At 39.4% G+C, this 20,000-nt stretch overlaps 1 protein-coding gene across 1 annotated transcript in view; it reads right to left on the reverse strand.

Moving 5' to 3' along the window:
• Positions 1 to 20,000, reverse strand: part of LOC106869115 (max dimerization protein 1-like) — a 161,968-nt gene that overhangs the window by 18,087 nt on the left and 123,881 nt on the right. Inside the window, exon 4 of the mRNA XM_089363043.1 lies at positions 379 to 493. Within this exon, the coding sequence (XP_089219169.1) occupies positions 379 to 493 (115 nt within the window). The remainder of the gene's footprint in view (positions 1 to 378; positions 494 to 20,000) is intronic.

Below are 20,000 nucleotides of genomic sequence, written 5' to 3' on the forward strand. Positions count from 1 at the left end.
GTATGTATGTATATACACACATATATCATATGCATCCATATATATATATAGATATATATATATATACATACATACATACATATATACATATATATATATATATATATACACATATACATAAATCCATATACATACATATACATGTATATATGCATATATATATGTATATATGATATACACCTATATATTTATATATACATATATATATACATATATATATATATATATATATATATATATATATATATATATATATATATATATATATAGACATGTAAACATATACACATGCATATACACACATTCATATATATGTATGTCTCCAGGTATATGCCTGAATATATTATGATGATTGAAAAAAAAAATACCAATACTGACCTTAATAAATGATTTAGCTTTAGTTAATAAACCTAGTGTTGTGTGCCGAGTACAGTCTTGGCCCAACGGCACAAGATCTTTCAAGTTTTCAAGACAATGACGTAAATGGGCCCGCCTGCAAAATACAAGAAAAAAAAAAAGGACACCATTACTAACGGCAACAAGAACATATCCATGAATATTTGCATAATTCATATATATGTGTGTTTGTGTGAGTGTTTATGTGTGTGTACATTTGCATATGTGTGTGTGTGTGTGTGTGTGTGTGAATCTACATAGCAGACATCATACAAACATGGTTAATTTAACCACTTCTCCTTTGATTGCATAAAAAATGATAAACAGCCTTAATCAATTTTCGGTCCTTATTGAGCTCTCATCAGAGTCTTTTTTTTTTGTAGCATTTGAACTGCAGAGAAATAAGCAGCCAATCTGTTTAAATACACACACAAAAAAAAATCCAATATACATATATATATATATATATATCCCCTTATACATATATCTATAATACCTTCCTACCCTAAAATATTTTGTTCATTTTAATATCTAAAATTATCAGCCAATATTAATTACTCCACGTCAATTTTCTCTCTGATGCCTTTAGAGTTAAGGGCTGGGTGAGTTTCAGTATAGCAAGTACCAGAAAAACACTGGGGTCAATTCATATAACAATAAATTGCCGCAACCCTTTTCTCTATTCCCTTAAATATAATCCCTGACCTTATGCGACTTTAGTTAAAAATCATTAATATTTGAACAACCACGTAGCTTTTCATCCTTTGACACACAAATTTTGGTGACTGGCCCCGCTCTAAGGATGTGCCTGTAGATTGGAGAGCAGGAGAGAGGACTCGTGCCTTTTGTAGTCAGGGTCATCCTGGACCTGTGGGATTCCTTGATTGGCCCTAGCTGGAGTCTCTCCTGTTTCATGTTATCACATATATTGCATACCATGTAAACTTTTATCGCATTTCACTGTCTTTTCCCATTTTTTTCTCCATCCCCACCACCTTTTATGTAGATCCCCACACAAATTGTACTCTGTCCATGTGTTGTCCTCCCTCCTCCATACCCTTGTGGTTAATAAAAAAAAATCATCACCATCATCATCATCGTCATCGTCATCATCAACGACAATATGGCTGAATTAAATCATGGCGTATTTTAATCTAACTTCCTGCTGCTTGTCTTCTTTCACTGCTAGCTCATTCCTCTCGCTTTCTTTTTCTTTCATCATCATCTCTCTCTCTTTCTCTCTCTGCTTCACCCTCTCTTTCTCACATGCTCTTTTTATGTCTCTCTTCTACTTTCTCTCTCTCTATCTCTCTCTCTCTCTCTCTGAGATTGTGTAGCAGCTGATGATATCGAGGAAAGCTACTCCAGAATCAACTGAATTGACAAAGTAAAAGATTTCAAACCAAAGTTTCTCTTTACTAACGAAATAATAATAACAATAATAATTTAACTTCGTTACTGACTACAAGGCGGCGAACTGGCAGAATCGTTAGCACACCGAGTGAAATGCTTGGTGGTATTTCGTCTGTCTTTACGTTCAGAGTTCAAATTTCGCCAAGGTCAACTTTGCCTTTCATTCTTTTGGAGTCGATAAATTAAGTACCAGTTGCGTACTGGAATCGATGTAATCGACTATCCCCCCTGCCCTAATTTCAGGCCTTGTGCCTAGAGTAGAAAAGATTATTGACTGCAAGAGCAGACTCATGACATGTAGACAACACCTACAAACACTACACACGCACGTTTATATATGTATATATATATATATATATATATATATATATATATATATATATATATATATATATATATATACATGTATATATATATATATATATATATATATATATATATATATATATATGTATGTATATTATATATATATATATATATATATACATACATATATACATATATACATACATATATATATATGCATATATATATATATATATGTATATATATATATATACATATATATTTATACATATATATATTTATACATATGTATATATATATATATATATATATATATATATATATATATATATATATATATATATACATATGCATATGTATGTATGTATACATGTGTGTGTGTGTGTGTGTGTATCAACTGAGTATACGAGTACGTACTTGCACACACATGTACACACACACAGACACAACATAAAAATACACGTGGCCCGACATTCAGTGGCAGCTCTGCAAAGCTCTGTTATGCAATCTAGATGCAACAAATGCAGCTGGCACATTGCCCACCTCTGCAGCACACACATATATATATATATGTGTGTGTGTGTGTGTGTGTATGTACACACACACACACACACACACACATACACGTCCTTGTAATCTTATGTAACCTATACTATTATACATTTAATCTGAAGCGGATACTTATGACACATATGCATACACACACACACACACACACACACACACACACTGTTTGTCTCACATTGGCAGTACTTTGCAGTAGTTGGGGGTAGTCGTGGGTGGATAAAGACCAGTCATTCTCACCATTTCTCTTTATCATTCCATCTCTCTCCATCTCTCTTTCTTTCACTTTCTCCCACTCTCTCTCTGTGTCTCTTTCTTTTTCTCCTCTTCACAAAATCGAATTCCTCAGTCGCTCCTCCCCCCTCTCTCCCTCCCTCCCTCTGTGTCTATGTATCTGTTTCACAACCTATCCCTCACGATATCATCAACTACTTTTCTCCTTCTGTTTATCAACTCAGTTATCTATCCATCTTGCTATCCATATGTTTCTCTCTTTCTCTCTCTCAATATATGTATGATGGTGATGATGATGATGATGATCACCACCACTACCACCACCACCACCACCACCACCACCACCACCACCACCACCACCACCACCACCAGCACTTAATGTCCATTTTCCATGGTGGCATGTGCTGGACGTGTATATAGGTGTGAATATATATATATATATATATATATATATATATATATATATATTATTTTATTCTTTCTCTCTTTCTTCTCCCTTGTTTCAGTCATCTGACTGCGGCTATACTGGAGCACCGCCTTTAGTCAAACAAATTGACCCAAGGACTTATTCTATTGGACCCTTTTGCTAAACCGCTAAGTTACAGGGACATAAACACACCAACATCGGCTGTCAAGTAACGATGGATGAACAAACAGAGACGCCCAAACATATACATATATTTACATATATATATATATATATATATATATATATATATATATGTGTGTGTGAATATATATGACAGGCTTCTTTCAGTTTCCGTCTACTAAATCCACTCACGAGGCTTTGGTCGGCCTGAGACTAAAGTAGAAGACACTTGCCCAATGTGCCATGCAGTGGGGACTGAACCCAGAACCATGTGGTTGGGAACCCAGCTGCTTACAGCCACGCCTGCACCTATATATATATATATATATTCTTCATAAATCCATCACATTATTCTCCCCACTCTCTCTTTCTCCTTTTCTCCTTCTCACCCACTACAAGTCTATGTAATGTATGTCTATGACTAGAGACTATGTGAGAGAGAGAGAGGGAGATAGAGAGAGACGCGCACACACACACAAAAAGAAAGTAAGAGAGAAAGAAAGAAAGAAAGACAGACTCTGCAGCCCAACTAACTCCATTCTCTCATTTGCTCCATCGCTTGTCTTTCCCAGACAAACGCCACCTCTCTCCCCTTTCTCAGACTTCTCTCTTGCTACCCTACAGTCTGTTTCTCAATCTGTCTGTCTGCCTGTCTTTCTGTCTGTCTCTCTCTCTCTCTCTCTATCTCTCTCTCATCCGAACAGATTTCATTAAGGCATACACTTACGCAACCATTACGGACACCATTTTCTTGGTAGGTTACGGAGAATATTTATGGCCTGCGTGCATACATGTGAGTGGATGTCTCTGTGACAACATGTGTGTGTGTGTGTGTGTCTGTGTGTGTGTGTGTGTGTGTGTACAGACGTTCGTTTTGTATCATTTCTTATGTGTTAAATTATGTCAGTTCTGTGTGTGTGTGTGTGTGTGTGTGTGTGTGTGTGTGTGTATGTGTGTGTGTGTATGGAGATGTATCAGACCACACGTGTTTCCTCACACACACACACAAACTATCATCACATTACAGATATGAGTGTGAGTGCATATACCTACATATATGTACGTATGTATGTATGTATGTACGTACATATGTATGTAAGCACGCACACAAAACATACACATACATATGCAAACATACATGTACATACACATCTCTGCAAACACATACCAACGCACACACATAAATATGCATGCACATACACATACACACACACACACATCTATATATAACATACACACACACACACACACACCAACCACAAGTATGTACACATGTACGGTAACACTATTCAGACGAGAAAATCATTGGGAAGACTGCCAAACACACTTTTTATTATTTACATAACTGGATGTATAGAATCAAGACCAATGGGAAAGATAGATGAATAGATAGATAGACAGAGAGATAGATAGAGGGAGACGGGTGGAGAGAGAGAGAGAGAAAGAGAGAGATGGTGGTGGTAGGGGTAGTGATGGTGGTGGCAGCGGTAAGGTCAGTGACAAGAAGACCATAAAACAATAAGAGAAATGTAGAGGGAGTAGTGAGAGTATGTGACAAAAGGAAAGGAGACACACACACACACACACATAATGAAGGGGGGGGGCAGAAGATCATATCAAGAAATGACTGGAGGAGGAGCGGGAGAAAGAGGAGGAGGAGGAGAAAGGGGAGGAGGAGGAGGAGAAAGAGGAGGAGGAGGAGGAGGAGAAAGAGGAGGAGGAGGAGGAGAAAGAGGAGGAGGAGAAAGAGGAGGAGGAGGAGAAAGAGGAGGAGGAGGAGAAAGAGGAGGAGGAGAAAGAGGAGGAGGAGGGCAAATGAAGGAGAGAAAAAGAAAGCATGGTGATGATGTGGACTGAAGAAAGACTGAAGAACACAACGCAAGTTCAAGCCTGGCCAAAGAAGACCCGACCAGATAAAGGATTCTTTGTGGTTGCTTTTAAAGGCCCCCCCCACCTCATTTAAAAACCTGTGGAAATGAAAGAGAGAACTCAAGAAGTAATAACAGAAAAAAAAATAAATAAAAAATTTTTTTTTTTTAAATATAGTATAGGTGTGGTTGTGTGGTACGAATGTTTGTTTTCCAACTACACAAGTTTGGGTTCAGTCCCACTGTGCGTTACCTCGAGCAAATGTTTTTAACTATCACTCCGGGTTTACCAAAGCTTTGCAAGTGGATTTGGTCGATGGAAACTGAAAGAAGCGTATCGTATACATATCTATATATCTGTGTGTGCATGTGTCTTAGTGTTCATTACTCACCAGCTTTTGACAACCGGTGTTGGTTTGATTATGTGCCTTTGACATGGTGGTTCTAGCAGAAGTGAGAGAGAGAGAGAGAGAGAGAGAGAGAGAGAGAGAGAGAGAGAGAGAGAGAGAGAGAGAGAGAGAGTAAGTATGAGATTTTGAAAAAGAAAGAAAAAAAAAACAACAGAAATCAGTTACTGGAAGGCAATTCATTTGAGTAAAGACCCTTTTAGAGCTGTGCTCCAGCATGGACGCAATCCAATGAGCGAAACCGGTAAAATATAAAAGATAAAGAAAAAAATGAAGAAACAGAGCAAAAGAAGAAATAAAAAAACATAAAAAAAACAAGGAGAAATACAGAAACGTAGAAAGGTAAATAAAGAAAGAAAGGAAAGAAAGAAAGAAAGAAAGAAAGAAAGAAAGAAAGATAGAAAGAAAGAAAGAAAGATAGAAAGAAAGAAAGAAAGAAAGAAAGGAGCAAAATGAGAATGTAAAAATTTTAATTTTCTGTTAAATGAAAAGCAGTGTACTGTGAATGTGTGTGTGTGTGTGTACAGTTAAATTAAAAGCTATGTAATTCTAGATGCATAGTGTGCGCGTGTGTGCGTGCGTGTGTGTGTGTGTGAGTTTGTGTGTGTGTGTGCGTGTGAGTGCTCAGTGAAATGCACTTTGAAAATTACATTATTGCATAAAAATCTGTGAGTGAATTGTGAGCGTTATTTGATTAATTGCAATTAAGGTATGAGTCTTGCATTGAAATATAAAATTGTACAGGTGCATGTTATGGAAGAGGCTGGGGGTAGGGAGATAGTAAAGGGCGGGGAGGGGTCGGGGGAGAACGGGGTGAAAGGGGTGTGGGTGGGTTACGTACAGAAAAGGAGAGTGGTGTGCGTGTGTGTGACAGAAAGAGAGAGAGAGAAAGAGGGAAGTGGGAGGAGTGCAGAGCACTGATGTAGGATAAGGCAAAACTTCAATGTGTGTGAGAGAGACAGAGAGAGAAAGAGAGAGGGGGAGAGAGAGAGAGACAGAGAGAGGAGGAGAAAGGATAAGGGAGGAGGAGGAGGAAGAGCAATCTTCTACAGAAAAGCAATTAAACAAGTAATGTGTAAGAGGGAGAAAAGGATGCGTGTGGGGGTGGGGTGAAGCATTGATCTGCAAGAAAGAAATGTAATGAGTGCGTAACGCATGCGTGTGTACATGCGTGCATGCATGTATGTGTAAAGAGAGAAAGAAAGAGAGCGAGAGAGAGAGAGAGAGAGAGAAAGAGAGAGCAAGTGGAAGATGATCCACAGCAGAATAAATGTCTAGAAGAAAAATGGGAGGGAGGGTGAGGGGGCATACCAGAAACAGAGAGATAGGGGTCGGAGGGTATCTAGGAGAGAGACATTTCTGTGTGTGTGTGTGTGAGAGAGAGAGATAAACTGATAGGTGTAAGTATAGCTGTGAGGTTAAGGAGCTTGCTTTGCTATCACGTGGTTTTGGGTTCAGTCCCACTGTGTGGCACCTTGGGCAAGTGTCTTCTGTAATAACCCTGGGCCTACCAATGCCTCCTAACTGAATAATTAGATGCAAACTGTGTAGAAGTTCATCATATATATATATATATATATATATATATATATATGTACATACACACACATATATAGATGTGTGTGTGTGTGTCGTTTGGTCTGTGTTTGTGCACCCACGCTACTGGACAATTGGTGTTGGTTTGTTTATGTCACATTGATGTGCACATGCATGCACAAACACAGCTTTGGCTGTTTCCATCTGCCAAATTCCTTCACAAAACATAAGTTCAACCTGAGGGCCGTAGCAGGAGAAGACACTTACCCAAGGTGCTGCAGAGCAGGATGGAACCCCGAACTACATGGTCAAGAAGGCATTACACAAGAAAAGAAAGAAAGAAAGAAAGGGAAAGAGCCAGAAGTATCAAATGCCTAAAAATACCCTCTATGCAGAAATGCATGTTGACAGCTCCAGCATGGCCTGTCTTTCTATGTCATCATCTCATTGTGAACCATTCCTGGAGACTTTCTTATTATGTGCTATGTGTTTATCAAAGACTTTTGAAAGAAAAATACCAAAGTGATTCTCTGTTCCCTCATTTCAATTGCCTTTTTGCTACAAGGTACTCCCTTACACTGGCCAGATACAAACAAGGCCCTTATGCCACACCAAAGTCAGAACTCTGAATGCGAGTTCGAATGTCACCAGGCATTTCGACCAAAGGTCTAACCGATCCTGTTAATCCGTCCAGGATCGTGGACGGCTTCTGGTGTGGCAGTGAGGTCGAGAAGCTGGCTTCCCAGCCATGTGGTCTTGGGTTCGACCCCACTGTGTGACACCTTGGGCAAGAGTCGTCTATTATAACCCCAGGCTTTCAAAATATCATTGATTATTCCTTCAGCCAAAAGCCCTGCTGCCTTATCCCCTCAACCCCATCCTGCCTCTCTGTCTGTTTGTCTGTGTCACTTTCTCTCCTCCCACCACTCCTCTATTCTTCGCTGTCTTGTGTCAGCGTAGTGCAACCATCAGTCGCAGGGTGGCAGGGAGGAGGCTCACCTTTCAATGTACCCAGCTACCCCAGGGATGTTCCTGTGCCTCACCCCCCACCCACCCCGGGATCTGTGCATGTGTGTATATGCATGTGTACATACATACATACATGTGTGTGTGTGTGTTATTATTCCTGTTACCATTCTAACGCCATATGTAGGTAATCTTGCCAGTTCCTTTGATGTTGCATTATGTACCTATCTGTATTTTTGTTTCTTTCTTCCCCTTTTCTGAAAATATTATATCAAACAGCCAGCGTCACACATGGAAACCTCACTCAACTCCAACACCCACCCACCCAACCCCGCCGCCACCACCACCACCATCACTCCCTCCTGGCCCTTTCCTTTCTATCCAGACATCACCTCCTCGTCCCTATTCCTCGGGGCAGATGAATCATTGCAGATAAGATGCAAGATGTTAACACAGAATATAAAACAATAACAAAACAAAAAATAACACACACGCACACACAAAAAAAACTATAAAAAAAATAAAAAGTAATATTTCTTATCAGTGTATAATATGTGTTTGAGTGCATACCTGTACCATCTTTATACACACAAACATGTGTGTGTGTTTATATATATATACACATGTGCATGTTCATGAATCTGTATATATATATGTGAGTGCCACGTACATACATACATATATGTATGTATGTACATATGTATGTATGTACACACGCACACACATATGTATGAATATATGTATAAATATGTATGTATGTATATATAAATGTGCATATGTCCATGTATGTCTGCCTCTGTGTGCATGTGTATACGTGTGTACAAATACGAGTTAATGTATGTATATGTCAATTTTTCCAAGACAGTATATATTGCCTTACATAGTTAACCCACTCATACTCGGAGCCACATTAAGCCAAACTATTATAAGAACAGACATACAAACAAACAAACGAAAAAACACAAAACAAAACAAAAGAGAAAATAACGGAAAGTTATGTGGCAGAACTTGGAAGTAGGGTGCCAGACTAAAATTTATTAAGATATTCTACTTCTTACTTCAAAAGGTTCCAAAATATAACATTCCATCATATTGTGTGTGGGGGAGGGGGAGGTTGATGCAGTCGGTACCAGTCATAAAGCAGGGTCATTTCAATGGAGTTCAATCTTCTGCGAATTCTTAACTTTATGCCAATGTATACAAGACTGGCACAGGGGTGCGAGTGTCTGTTATACATAATGTGCATCAGCTCACACACACACACACACACATGCGTGCACACATGCTCGCACACACAAATGCATGTGCGCGTCTTTGTTGCTTGAGCGACTGCACACATGTGAGTAGAGACGGAATGAATCATCTTCTTTCAACAAATATATTTTACTGCATGCATTCGGTACAATTTCTTCCATTTAAACACCCAAAGACATTATTCCTGTGTGTGAGAGTGGGTGGGTGCGTCTGTGTGTCTATGTGTGTGTACACATGAATACATACTTGCATGCATGCATGTATTTATATATATGTGCATATGTGTGTGTATTTATATATTTGTATATATATGTATATATATATATACATATGCATGTATATACATACATATATATATATATGTATAGATATAAGTATGTACATATACGTATGTATAAATGCATATACATTTATACCTATATATATATATATATATATATATATATGTGTGTGTGTGTGTGTGTGTGTGTGTGTGTGTGTGTGTGTTTGTGTGTGTGTAGTATTATGTATGTATGTATGTATGTACGGATGGATGTGTTTGCTGTTTCCTTTTTGGAGTCATCTGCAGAACTAAAGTTGAACCCCTTCCCAGACACTTGCATGATTCACTGTCGTTCTAAGAATTTCCAGACAGGCCACCAGACAATCCTACAATCTAACAAAGGCCCCAAGTTTTAATGTCTCAGGAAACTGTTTCCTTGCTACATACATTCTACACTACAGCACCTTGGCATGTGTCTTCTACTGTAGCCCCAGGTTTACCAAAGCCTTGTGAGTGGATTTGGTAGATGGAAACTGAAAGAATCTACCTATCAGTCTATCTATCTATTTGTCCGTGTGTCTGCCTGTCTCTGTATCTATCTATCTATCTATCTATCTATCTATCTATCTATCTATCTATCTATCTATCTATCTCTCTGTCAACTTATCTGTCGATCAATCTAGTTGTCTGTCCATCTCTCCATACGTCTGCCTCTGTCTGTCTGTCTTACCACTTTCTCCATCCATCCATCTCTCCAGACATCTGTCTGTCTACCTGTCCACCCATCTATCTGTCTGTCTGACTGAGTGTCTTATCATTTTCTCTCTCTCTCACTCTCTATTTATCTATCTATCTAGCTATCTATCTATTTATCTATGTCAGTCTTTCTGTCCGTCAACGTACATATCCTTGTCTAGACACCATATGATTGTTGTAAATCATCATCATCATCATCATCATCATCATCATCATCATTGTCGTCATACAAGCAACATTATTCGTTTCTAGTCATCTGTGAAAAATATGTCTAGCTATGGGGAAAACATTACCTAACTTCGAAACAGATGAGGGTTAGTGACAGTAAGGGCATCCATCCAGCTGCAGAAAAAAAAATCTACCTCAACAAATTTTGTCTGACATGGAAAAATAGATGTCAAATGACAATGATGTTGATGATGATGCATTTCCATTAGAATCAGTCGCTTCATGCAAGACTCATTCGACACCAGTACAAACGAGAATTCCCTGCTATCAACCTCGTTTTCAAGCCTCGTTCACGACTCTCCGCCAACCAAGCCACAGAAATGGTAAAACAAATGCAAGGCATTTGTTTAAAACATGAGACTGTGATCACAGAGTGAAACGCTGGATTCCTCTGTAACTAGTGACGGCCTTTGTCGGCAAATTAATAAACATAAAAAGTTCACAAAGCGGTATATAAGTTAAGGTTCCGCGAAGAAGAGAGGACTTTAAATTCTCTGAAGATATCTTCTCCTGTTTCTAGGTAACACATATTGCTGTGTGTGTGTGTGTATGTCTATGTGTGTCAGTGTGTCCCATTTTATTGTTGTTTTGTTCCAGGTCAACTCTGATTAAACACCACCAAAGATCAAAGACATTCCTGCAGTTATTGTGTTGTGGTATAAGACTTCATTATCTAATTTATCCAGCTCTTTATGTTCAGAGTTCAAATCCTGCTGAGGTCAACTTTGTCTTTCATCCTTACATGACTCTGTGTGTGTGTGTGTGTGTGTGTGCACATGTCGTTGTGTCTGTGCTTGTCCCACCATGTCTGACAACCATGTCTGACAACCAGTGTTGTTTTGTCTATGTTCCCATAAGTTATCAGTTCGGCAAAAGGGACCAATAGAATAAGTACAAGACTTAAAAAACAAAACAACAACAACAACAACAACAACAAAAAGCAAACAAGCTAAAATATGATTCGTTTGACTAAAAACCTTTCCAAGTTGGTGCCCTAGCATGGCCACAATTCAACGACTGGAAAGAGTAGGTAAAAGATATCCAACCACTTAGTGCTCTGATGTATCTGTTGTATTTTTTCTTTTTCTTTGAAATATCTCCAACCAATCCCAGAATACCTGAAGAGTCAGTGACCCCTCTCCGACATTTCTGCATCAACCATTACACTCATCACCCAGCTCCCCACCAATTCCACTACCACCACCATCAACCCAAAATACCTTTCTGAATTCTTGTGGCCACCACCACCACCACCACCATCCCAAAATACCTTTCTGAATTCTTGAGGCCACCACCGTCACCACCATCAATGTAGTTTAAGTAAAAAATGATACTTGATAAGGCATCCGGGTTACACCCAAAAATTCTTTCTTCAACATTATGTAAAACATTTCAGGAAACGTTTCAACAACCGTGAAATAATAATAATAAAAAAAAAAGGGTTTCTGATTTGTCAACAATATTTTTATATAAAGAGAAATTCCATCCTGACACACACAAACACACCGAGATTGACCCTTTGGATACTAACCTACTTAGGACTGTCCCCGGCCCTACGATAAAAACATCTCGTTTTAGAATGATCTAAATTAAAACCATCTTTTGGATAACATCAGCAGCATGGAGAGTGGAGGCTGGTATGCATGAGCAACTACTAGTCTTCCATAAACAACCTTGCTTGGAATTCCCTCGAAAGGGAACATTCTAAGGACAATCCTATGATCATTCATGACTGAAGGATGGGGGGGGGGTCACTTTATTGTAGGGTAGGTGTGAAAGGCCAGATCTAACTGGTTTGAACATGAAACATGTAGACTATTGCTGGTATGGATGGTTTAGATGCTAAATGGTTAATAATGACAAAGTCCACCAGTCCACGCTGCAGAGTGGTTGGTGTTAGGAAGGGCATCCAGACATAAAAGCCATGCTGGAGCAGATGCTGGCGCTTGCTGCAATCCTTAGGCACATTAGATTCCTGTCAAACCGTCCAGCCCCTGTCAGAATGATGTTGATGATGATGACAATGATGTTAAATGATGCTGATGATGATGATGATGATGATGATGATGGTGATACATGCAGCAGCCGTTGCTTTTGTTATTGTTGTTTAGTCTTGTGGGTCAGCTTTGATCAAGTGGATCTTATAACCAAAAGGTATTCCAACCACAGAATGGAAAATGAAATCAAACCTCAGTGTGATTTGAACTCAGATTGTAACTAAATACCGAAAGACATCTTTATCTGCCGCCTCTCTAATGATTCTACCAGACTACCATTCTCATTACTGGAAAATCATGAGCTGTATGCGTGTGTGTATATGTGTATATGTGTGTGTGTATGTGCATGTGCGTGTATGTGTGCGCACGTGTATATATATATATATATATTCTCCCATATATATATATATATATATGTATGAACATTATATGCATTCATGTATGTACGAAGGTGTGTTTATCTATTCAAGTGTATGTATACATGTAAGAGCATGTGAGTATGCAAACGCCTTCCTGCGTATGTGCAGCAACATGGTATGCATCCATATGTGTACGTACGTGCATATGGGCATGTGAATGTAAGCACGCATATTATGCATCCCTGTGTATGAATGTAAGCGTGTACACGCCTTCATGTGTATATGAGAATGTGTATGTGTGTGCGTATGTGTGTGTGTGAGAGTGTGTGTGCGTGTGCATTAGAGGTGCGTCCAGAAGCAAGCATGCTTGTCTGTTTGCTAGCTGTAGTCTCTGAAAAATGTCTTTTCATTATTTTTCGATCCACCACCTCACCTTGCAAAGTAATTCATATCCAACCGATATGTTCCCGGAAAAAGATCTGTTTCATTGGTCGATTGCAAAGAGTGGGTGTTCAGGAAACCAAATTTGTTTTGTTTTTTTTTTTGTCTTTTTTTTTTTTTTTACCATTGATTGATTGATTGATTGATTGATTGTTTGGTTGGTGGGTTGGTTGGTTGGTCGGTTAGCTGGTGTGTTGATGGCTGGGAGTTGTATACATAGAAACTGGTTAATTGTGCGAGTCTAGCGAATGGATGGTTAAACGAGCATGTGACTAAGCGAGTGTGCGGAACTGAGTTGAGTGTGTCACTCAGTGAGTGAATGAATGCAGTTGAGTGAGGTGTGTGTGTAAGCGGTTGGATGAGTTAAACAACGCTAATTAGTGTGTGTGCATAGGTGTGTACGGGTGACTGAGTTGAGAGTGTGACTGATGAGTAAGTGAATGTGGTTGTGTGTGTGAGTGAGGAGTGGTTAAGTTGAGTGTGTGTGTGTGTGTGTGTGTGTGACTGTGTTGAGTGTTAGTGTGTGAGACTGAGTTCAATGTGAATGTGTATGACTGAGCGATGAGCAATTGAATATAGCTGAGTGTGTGGCTGAGTTTGAGTGCAGTTGAGTGGCTGGATAGCTGAAACCCCATTAACATGTGAGTGATTATGAGTGAGTTGAGCATGTGTGTATGTAACTGAGCAGGTGAGTGTGTGCCTAGCTGAGTGTGTATGACGATGTGAGTGCTTGAGCACATGTTTCTGACTGAGGAAGTGAGTCACAGAGCCAAGTGTGAGTGAATGAGAAGGTGAGTGTATAACTGAGTAAGAGCATGGTTTGTTGTGTAGGATGTGTGCATCTGAGTTGAGTGTGAGTGAGTGCGACTGGGTTAGGGGCGGGTGCGTAACTGAACAAGTGTGTGACTGATTGAATAGGTTGTGAAGGATCACACGGGTGCCTGAGCATGTGCTTTCGACTGAGCGATCATAATTGAGCCTGAGTAACTGAGTGAATTAGCAGCAGAGTGAGTGAGCAAGTGTGTGTGTGTGTGTGTGTGTGTGTGTGGGTATATGTATGACTGAGTAAGTTGAAGAGAGCATGAGAGAGAAAGAATGATAGAACAAGAGAGAGAAAGAAAGAATAATAGAAGGAGAGAGAGAGAAAGAAAGAGACCACAATTGATTTTCTTCTTGTCTTATTTTTAATGTTTCCACTGTGACAGACGATCAATGAACAGCATTTTACTTAATTTCTGTCTGTGTTGTGTGTACATGTGTAATATGTGTGTACATGTGTAATATGTGTGTACATGTGTAATATGTGTGTGTGTGTGTGTGTGTATATATATATATATATATATATATATATATATATATGTATATATATTATATACAGGTGTGCCCGTGCATGTGCACAAGTGTGTGCGTGTGTGTGAGACATGTCTGCGGACAGATTACAAGGATGTTCCTGTTCCAGAGATGTGTCCAACTGGACATAATATATGGACATTAAACAAACCATATGCTTACCGACGACGACAATGTCAACGAATATAAGATGATGAGGATGATAATGGTGGTGGTGGTGGTGGTGGTGACGGTGGTGGTGGTGACGGTGGTGGTGGTGACGGTGGTGGTGTTGGTGGTGATGATAGTAGCAGTAGTAGTGGTGGTGACGAGAGTGGTGATGATGATAGTGGTGATGGTAGTAGCAGAGGTGGAAGTGGTGGAGGTGACGATGGATGGCAATAATGATTGCATTTAAATATATGTGTGCGTGCATCTGTGTGCTTGCGTGTATGTGTGTGTGTGTGTGTGTGTGTGTGTGTGTGTGTGTGTGTGTGTGTGTGTGTGTGTGTGTTCATGCGTGCATATATTATAACACATCTAGTCATATATTATACTGGGTATTTCTTTTTTTTCTAGTCCATATATTAATCATGTTGGCAATATAGTGTGTGTATATAATCACATGAGCTGCATATAATTGTATGTGTGTGTGTGTGTGTGTGTGTGTGTGTGTGTGTGGGTGTGGAAGAGAGATGAGTTTATGTTTGCAAATATTGCTCACACACACACACGCACACACACACATAAATAAAGAACACTACTGATTTTCTTGGACACAGCTCTCACGTTTTCTCTGTATTGATTTGTGTATCCATTTATCATATTATATATGTCTGTATATATACACATATACACACAAACATATACGCACATATATACACACCTGTGTAGATATATATATATATGTATATATGTATATATACACACACACACACAGATAGACAGACAGACAGACACACACACATATATATACATACACAATCACACACACAGACACACACATATATATATATATACACGTACATATGCACACATACATCATACATAAATGTGCATATATATGTGTGTGTGTGTGTGTGTGTGTGTGTGTGTATATACATGCATGTATCTGTGTAGACGTGTATGTATGTACACAAGTGTTTGTGTGTGTGTATAGACGAATGTATGCATGTACAACTGAGCAGACAAAAAAAACAAAAAAAAACAAAAATGGCAGAACACTGAAACCATCAGTCATGCAGTCTGCAGGAGAGATGACAGGACTGGTATGGATGGGAGACGAGACGAGGAAACAGTCAGACTGCAGCTGGGTGAAATATGCGGGGTGGAGACACAGCTCAAATACCCATCGCAAAAGGAGAGGACATAATTAGAGGCAACTCAGATTAGATCTTGGCATACTGAGCACTGGAACCATATGAGATGATGCTTAATTAACACGACGAGTTAGTAGTTAATAGGCCATACTTAAAAGTGAATCAACATTCACCTCCCGTCCCAGTAACAGCATATGAGACATTAATACACACACACACACACACATCTCAAAAGTCCTTCCTGAGCCATAAACTCATAAGGTCGGTTTCCTAGATTCTGTGGTGAATATATTGATTCCCTTGATAGGACGCCATATACATATGGTTGCCATGCCATCAACTCTGTGTGTGTGTGTGTGTGTGTGTGTGTGTGTGTGTGTGTGTGTGTGCATGTGTATATATATGTATGTATATATAAGTGTGCAGGAGATGTGGATTTAGAGAATTGTGTAGCTGTCAGAGAAAGCTCATCTTACAGACTCGGCTATCAGTCCACAGATTCACACACATAAATACCCCCAGAGTAGTAGTAATGTATTAGACAAGGGAGGCAGAAAACCATGCTTTATTCTGCCAGCTGTACCCACATCCCTGTCATATATTTGCAGCATTTTGCTAAGGTCCTCCACAGCAACAAGCTGGTACATGGTCGTGCAGACTTTTACAGGATAATGAAGAGGAGCAGGATGTGGTATGGCTGATGATGTTGACCCAAGTACATTACTGGTTGTAAATTATTTAATCAACACCCTCACCTGACTAACTCCAAACCTTGGCTGAATGATTAAAAAGTACCCAAAAAAAAAAAAGAACCAGTAAATGAATAAAAACAATAAAGCCGACACCCATCTGCAAAAATCTGAACTCGGACTCTTAAAAGTCGTAAGTAAACGACTGTGAAACATTTCATCCACCGCCCTACTGCCCACCCACCAACCCTTTTAAAATCAATACATAATTAACGTAAATGCTAGCTGGAAAAGAGAAGAGTCAGGTTTCTTAGTAGCTGCTGTTGTTGTCGCTGTTGTTGTTGCTGCGGTCGTCTTTGTGTAACAATAAGTCTGTCAATTTAGATAAGAACACCGCCTTATATCAGATTTGAACTTATCTTCTACCGCTTAGAAGAAGGTCGAAGAGATACTTTAAAGATTAATGCAATGCTAGCTGCTAATCTGCTTTTATTTATTTATACGATGTTGTTCTTCTTCGGGGGTGGGCAAGGAGGGGGTTGTTGCATTCGTTGCTGGGGAGAATATATATTTTTTTTTACTCTTTTATCATTGTTTCTTATTCTGTTTTTTTTTTTTTTTTTTTTTGCCTTTCTCTTTTGATAATTTGTCTTCAGTAATTCGGTAATTCTTAATTAACAACTTGTTGCTAAGTTTCATTAATGTTAATCTGCTAAATGCAAATCTCGAATCATTCAACGCTAAATCTCAAACGAGGCCTTCTAGCGTAAATGTTACTTATACCTGTAAGTACATCAACGCGTGTATATGATATACATACATACATATATACATAGACATATACACATATATGTATATATTATATATACACAAACATCTGTACGTAAACATGTGCATGTAAATACATACCCACACACTTATTAGTGCATATATACGTGAAGACATGTACATTATGTAAGTATGTGTGTGTGTGTGTTTGTATACATACATGCATACAACAAGTTTCAGTTATAGCTGAGGGTATATATATTTACTTCATAAAGGACAAAAAACCTTTATGCACTAAGATGCAGCTTAACAATAGCAAATCAATTTACAGATAACGAGCAGAGAAAACAGACTTCAGCACAGGTGTGGAACTTGAATAATGGACACTCCACTTATATAATACACATGTGTGTATATATATATATATATATATATATATATATATATATATCTATATATATATATATAGAGAGAGAGAGAGAGAGATACATATACACATACATATATGTATATATGTTTGTACGTGCGTATGTACTGGAGGTGCATAGGTTAGTGGGTAGTGTTTTTGACTCATTATTGTAAGATTGTACTTTCGGTTCTTGGACTGGGTAAGGTGTTGTGTTCTTGAGCAAAGCACTTCCATTTCATGTTCATCCAGTCCGCTCAGCTGGCAAAAGCGAGTGATCTTGGGGTGGACTGGCATTCTATCCCGGTGGGGGATATACATGCCACAGAATCCAGGAAACCAGTCTTACGGGCCTCAGGCTTAGGAAAGAACTTTGATCATTCATTTAATGTATGTATGCCATGATAGATCGCTAGCCACTACACATTCCTTTTTTGCCTCCTTGTTTCTTTCTGTGTTCCTTTCTGTGGAAGAGCGTAGGCGCAAAGCGTTAAAGACTTTTTCACTTCCCAAGCGTTATACTAATACATCTGTTTGTTGTGTACACCACCTGTCTTCGTCTTTTGTTTTTTTTTATGAATTCTCTCCCTATATTTGAAGAAACCAACCTTATGAAACTCTGGCCCAAGAAAGAACTTCGATCCTTCATTTAATGTATGTATATATATATATATATTATGTAATCGAGGTCGTTAGAGTAAGTGACAGAGTACTTAAGATCAGACTAGTGCTTCATCATAGATTAGCTACTGTCATCTCAGCCTATGCACCTCAACCTGGGCTACCAGATGGTCTGAAAGACCAATTCTATGACACCCTCTTGCAAACTACCTCGTCGACGAGTGACAGGGACCTTCTCTTTGTGGCTGGAGACTTCAACGGTCATGTCGGACGTCGTGCTGGGGGCTTCCATGGCATACATGGAGGCTATGGCTTCGGTTCCCGCAACGAGGAGGGAACCAGACTGCTGGAGTTCTGTGATGCAACCAATCTTATGGTCTGCAATACCAACTTCAGGAAACCTGCCAGTCACCTAGTCACCTACCGCTCCGGCAGACACTCTAGCCAAATCGACTACATCCTCGCCAGAAATAGGGAAAGAGGGCGGCTTATAAATGCCAAAACCTACCCTGGCGAAGAATGTACCCCACAACATAGATTAGTAGTTAGCGACTTTGGGATCAAGGCAAAATGGGTGCCCAGAATTAGACAGGCTTGGAGAAGAAGGGTGTGGAAGCTTAAAGACCCTGCAAACGGACAGAGACTTAGAGACAAGTTACTTGAAGCATTTAACGAAATAGAAGGGGATATAGCATCATACAACGTGGAAGACAATTGGAGATTTCTGCGGGACAACCTGTTGAAAGCCACCGACCAGATTTGTGGGTGGTGTAAGGTCCCCTCCCAACCCAGAGTAACGTGGTGGTGGAACAAGGAGGTAGACAGGGCTATTAGACAAAAGAAACAAGCTTGGAAGGACTGGAAGAACGGTGGTAGCAGGGAATTGTACCAATGTGCCAGAAGGGAGGCTAGGCGACAGGTTTATTTAGCCAGAGGGGAAGCAGATAAGGAAAGATTTGCCAATGTTCTGCGCCGTGAGGACCAAAGACTCGAGGTATTTCGGGTTGCAAGACAGTGTAGGAGAGAGAATAGTGATGTTGTAGGAGAGAAATGTGTTCGCATGGATGATGGTACGCTTGCATTAAATGAGGATGCAAAGAAAGAGGTCTGGAGATGCCACTACGATAGATTGCTTAATAAAGAGAATGAATGGGAGAAAGAGAGCCTGCCTTATGTCGACCCAATAGAGGGACCAGCTATCCGAGTTGATAGTACCAGGGTAGATAAAGCAATTAAGAGTATGAAGACCGGGAAAGCCCCCGGCCCATCAGGAATCACTGCAGAGATGCTCA

This window comes from Octopus bimaculoides, chromosome 14 (assembly GCF_046866305.1).
Source record: "Octopus bimaculoides isolate indiv1 chromosome 14, ASM4686630v1, whole genome shotgun sequence".
Taxonomy (NCBI): Eukaryota; Metazoa; Mollusca; class Cephalopoda; order Octopoda; family Octopodidae; genus Octopus; species Octopus bimaculoides.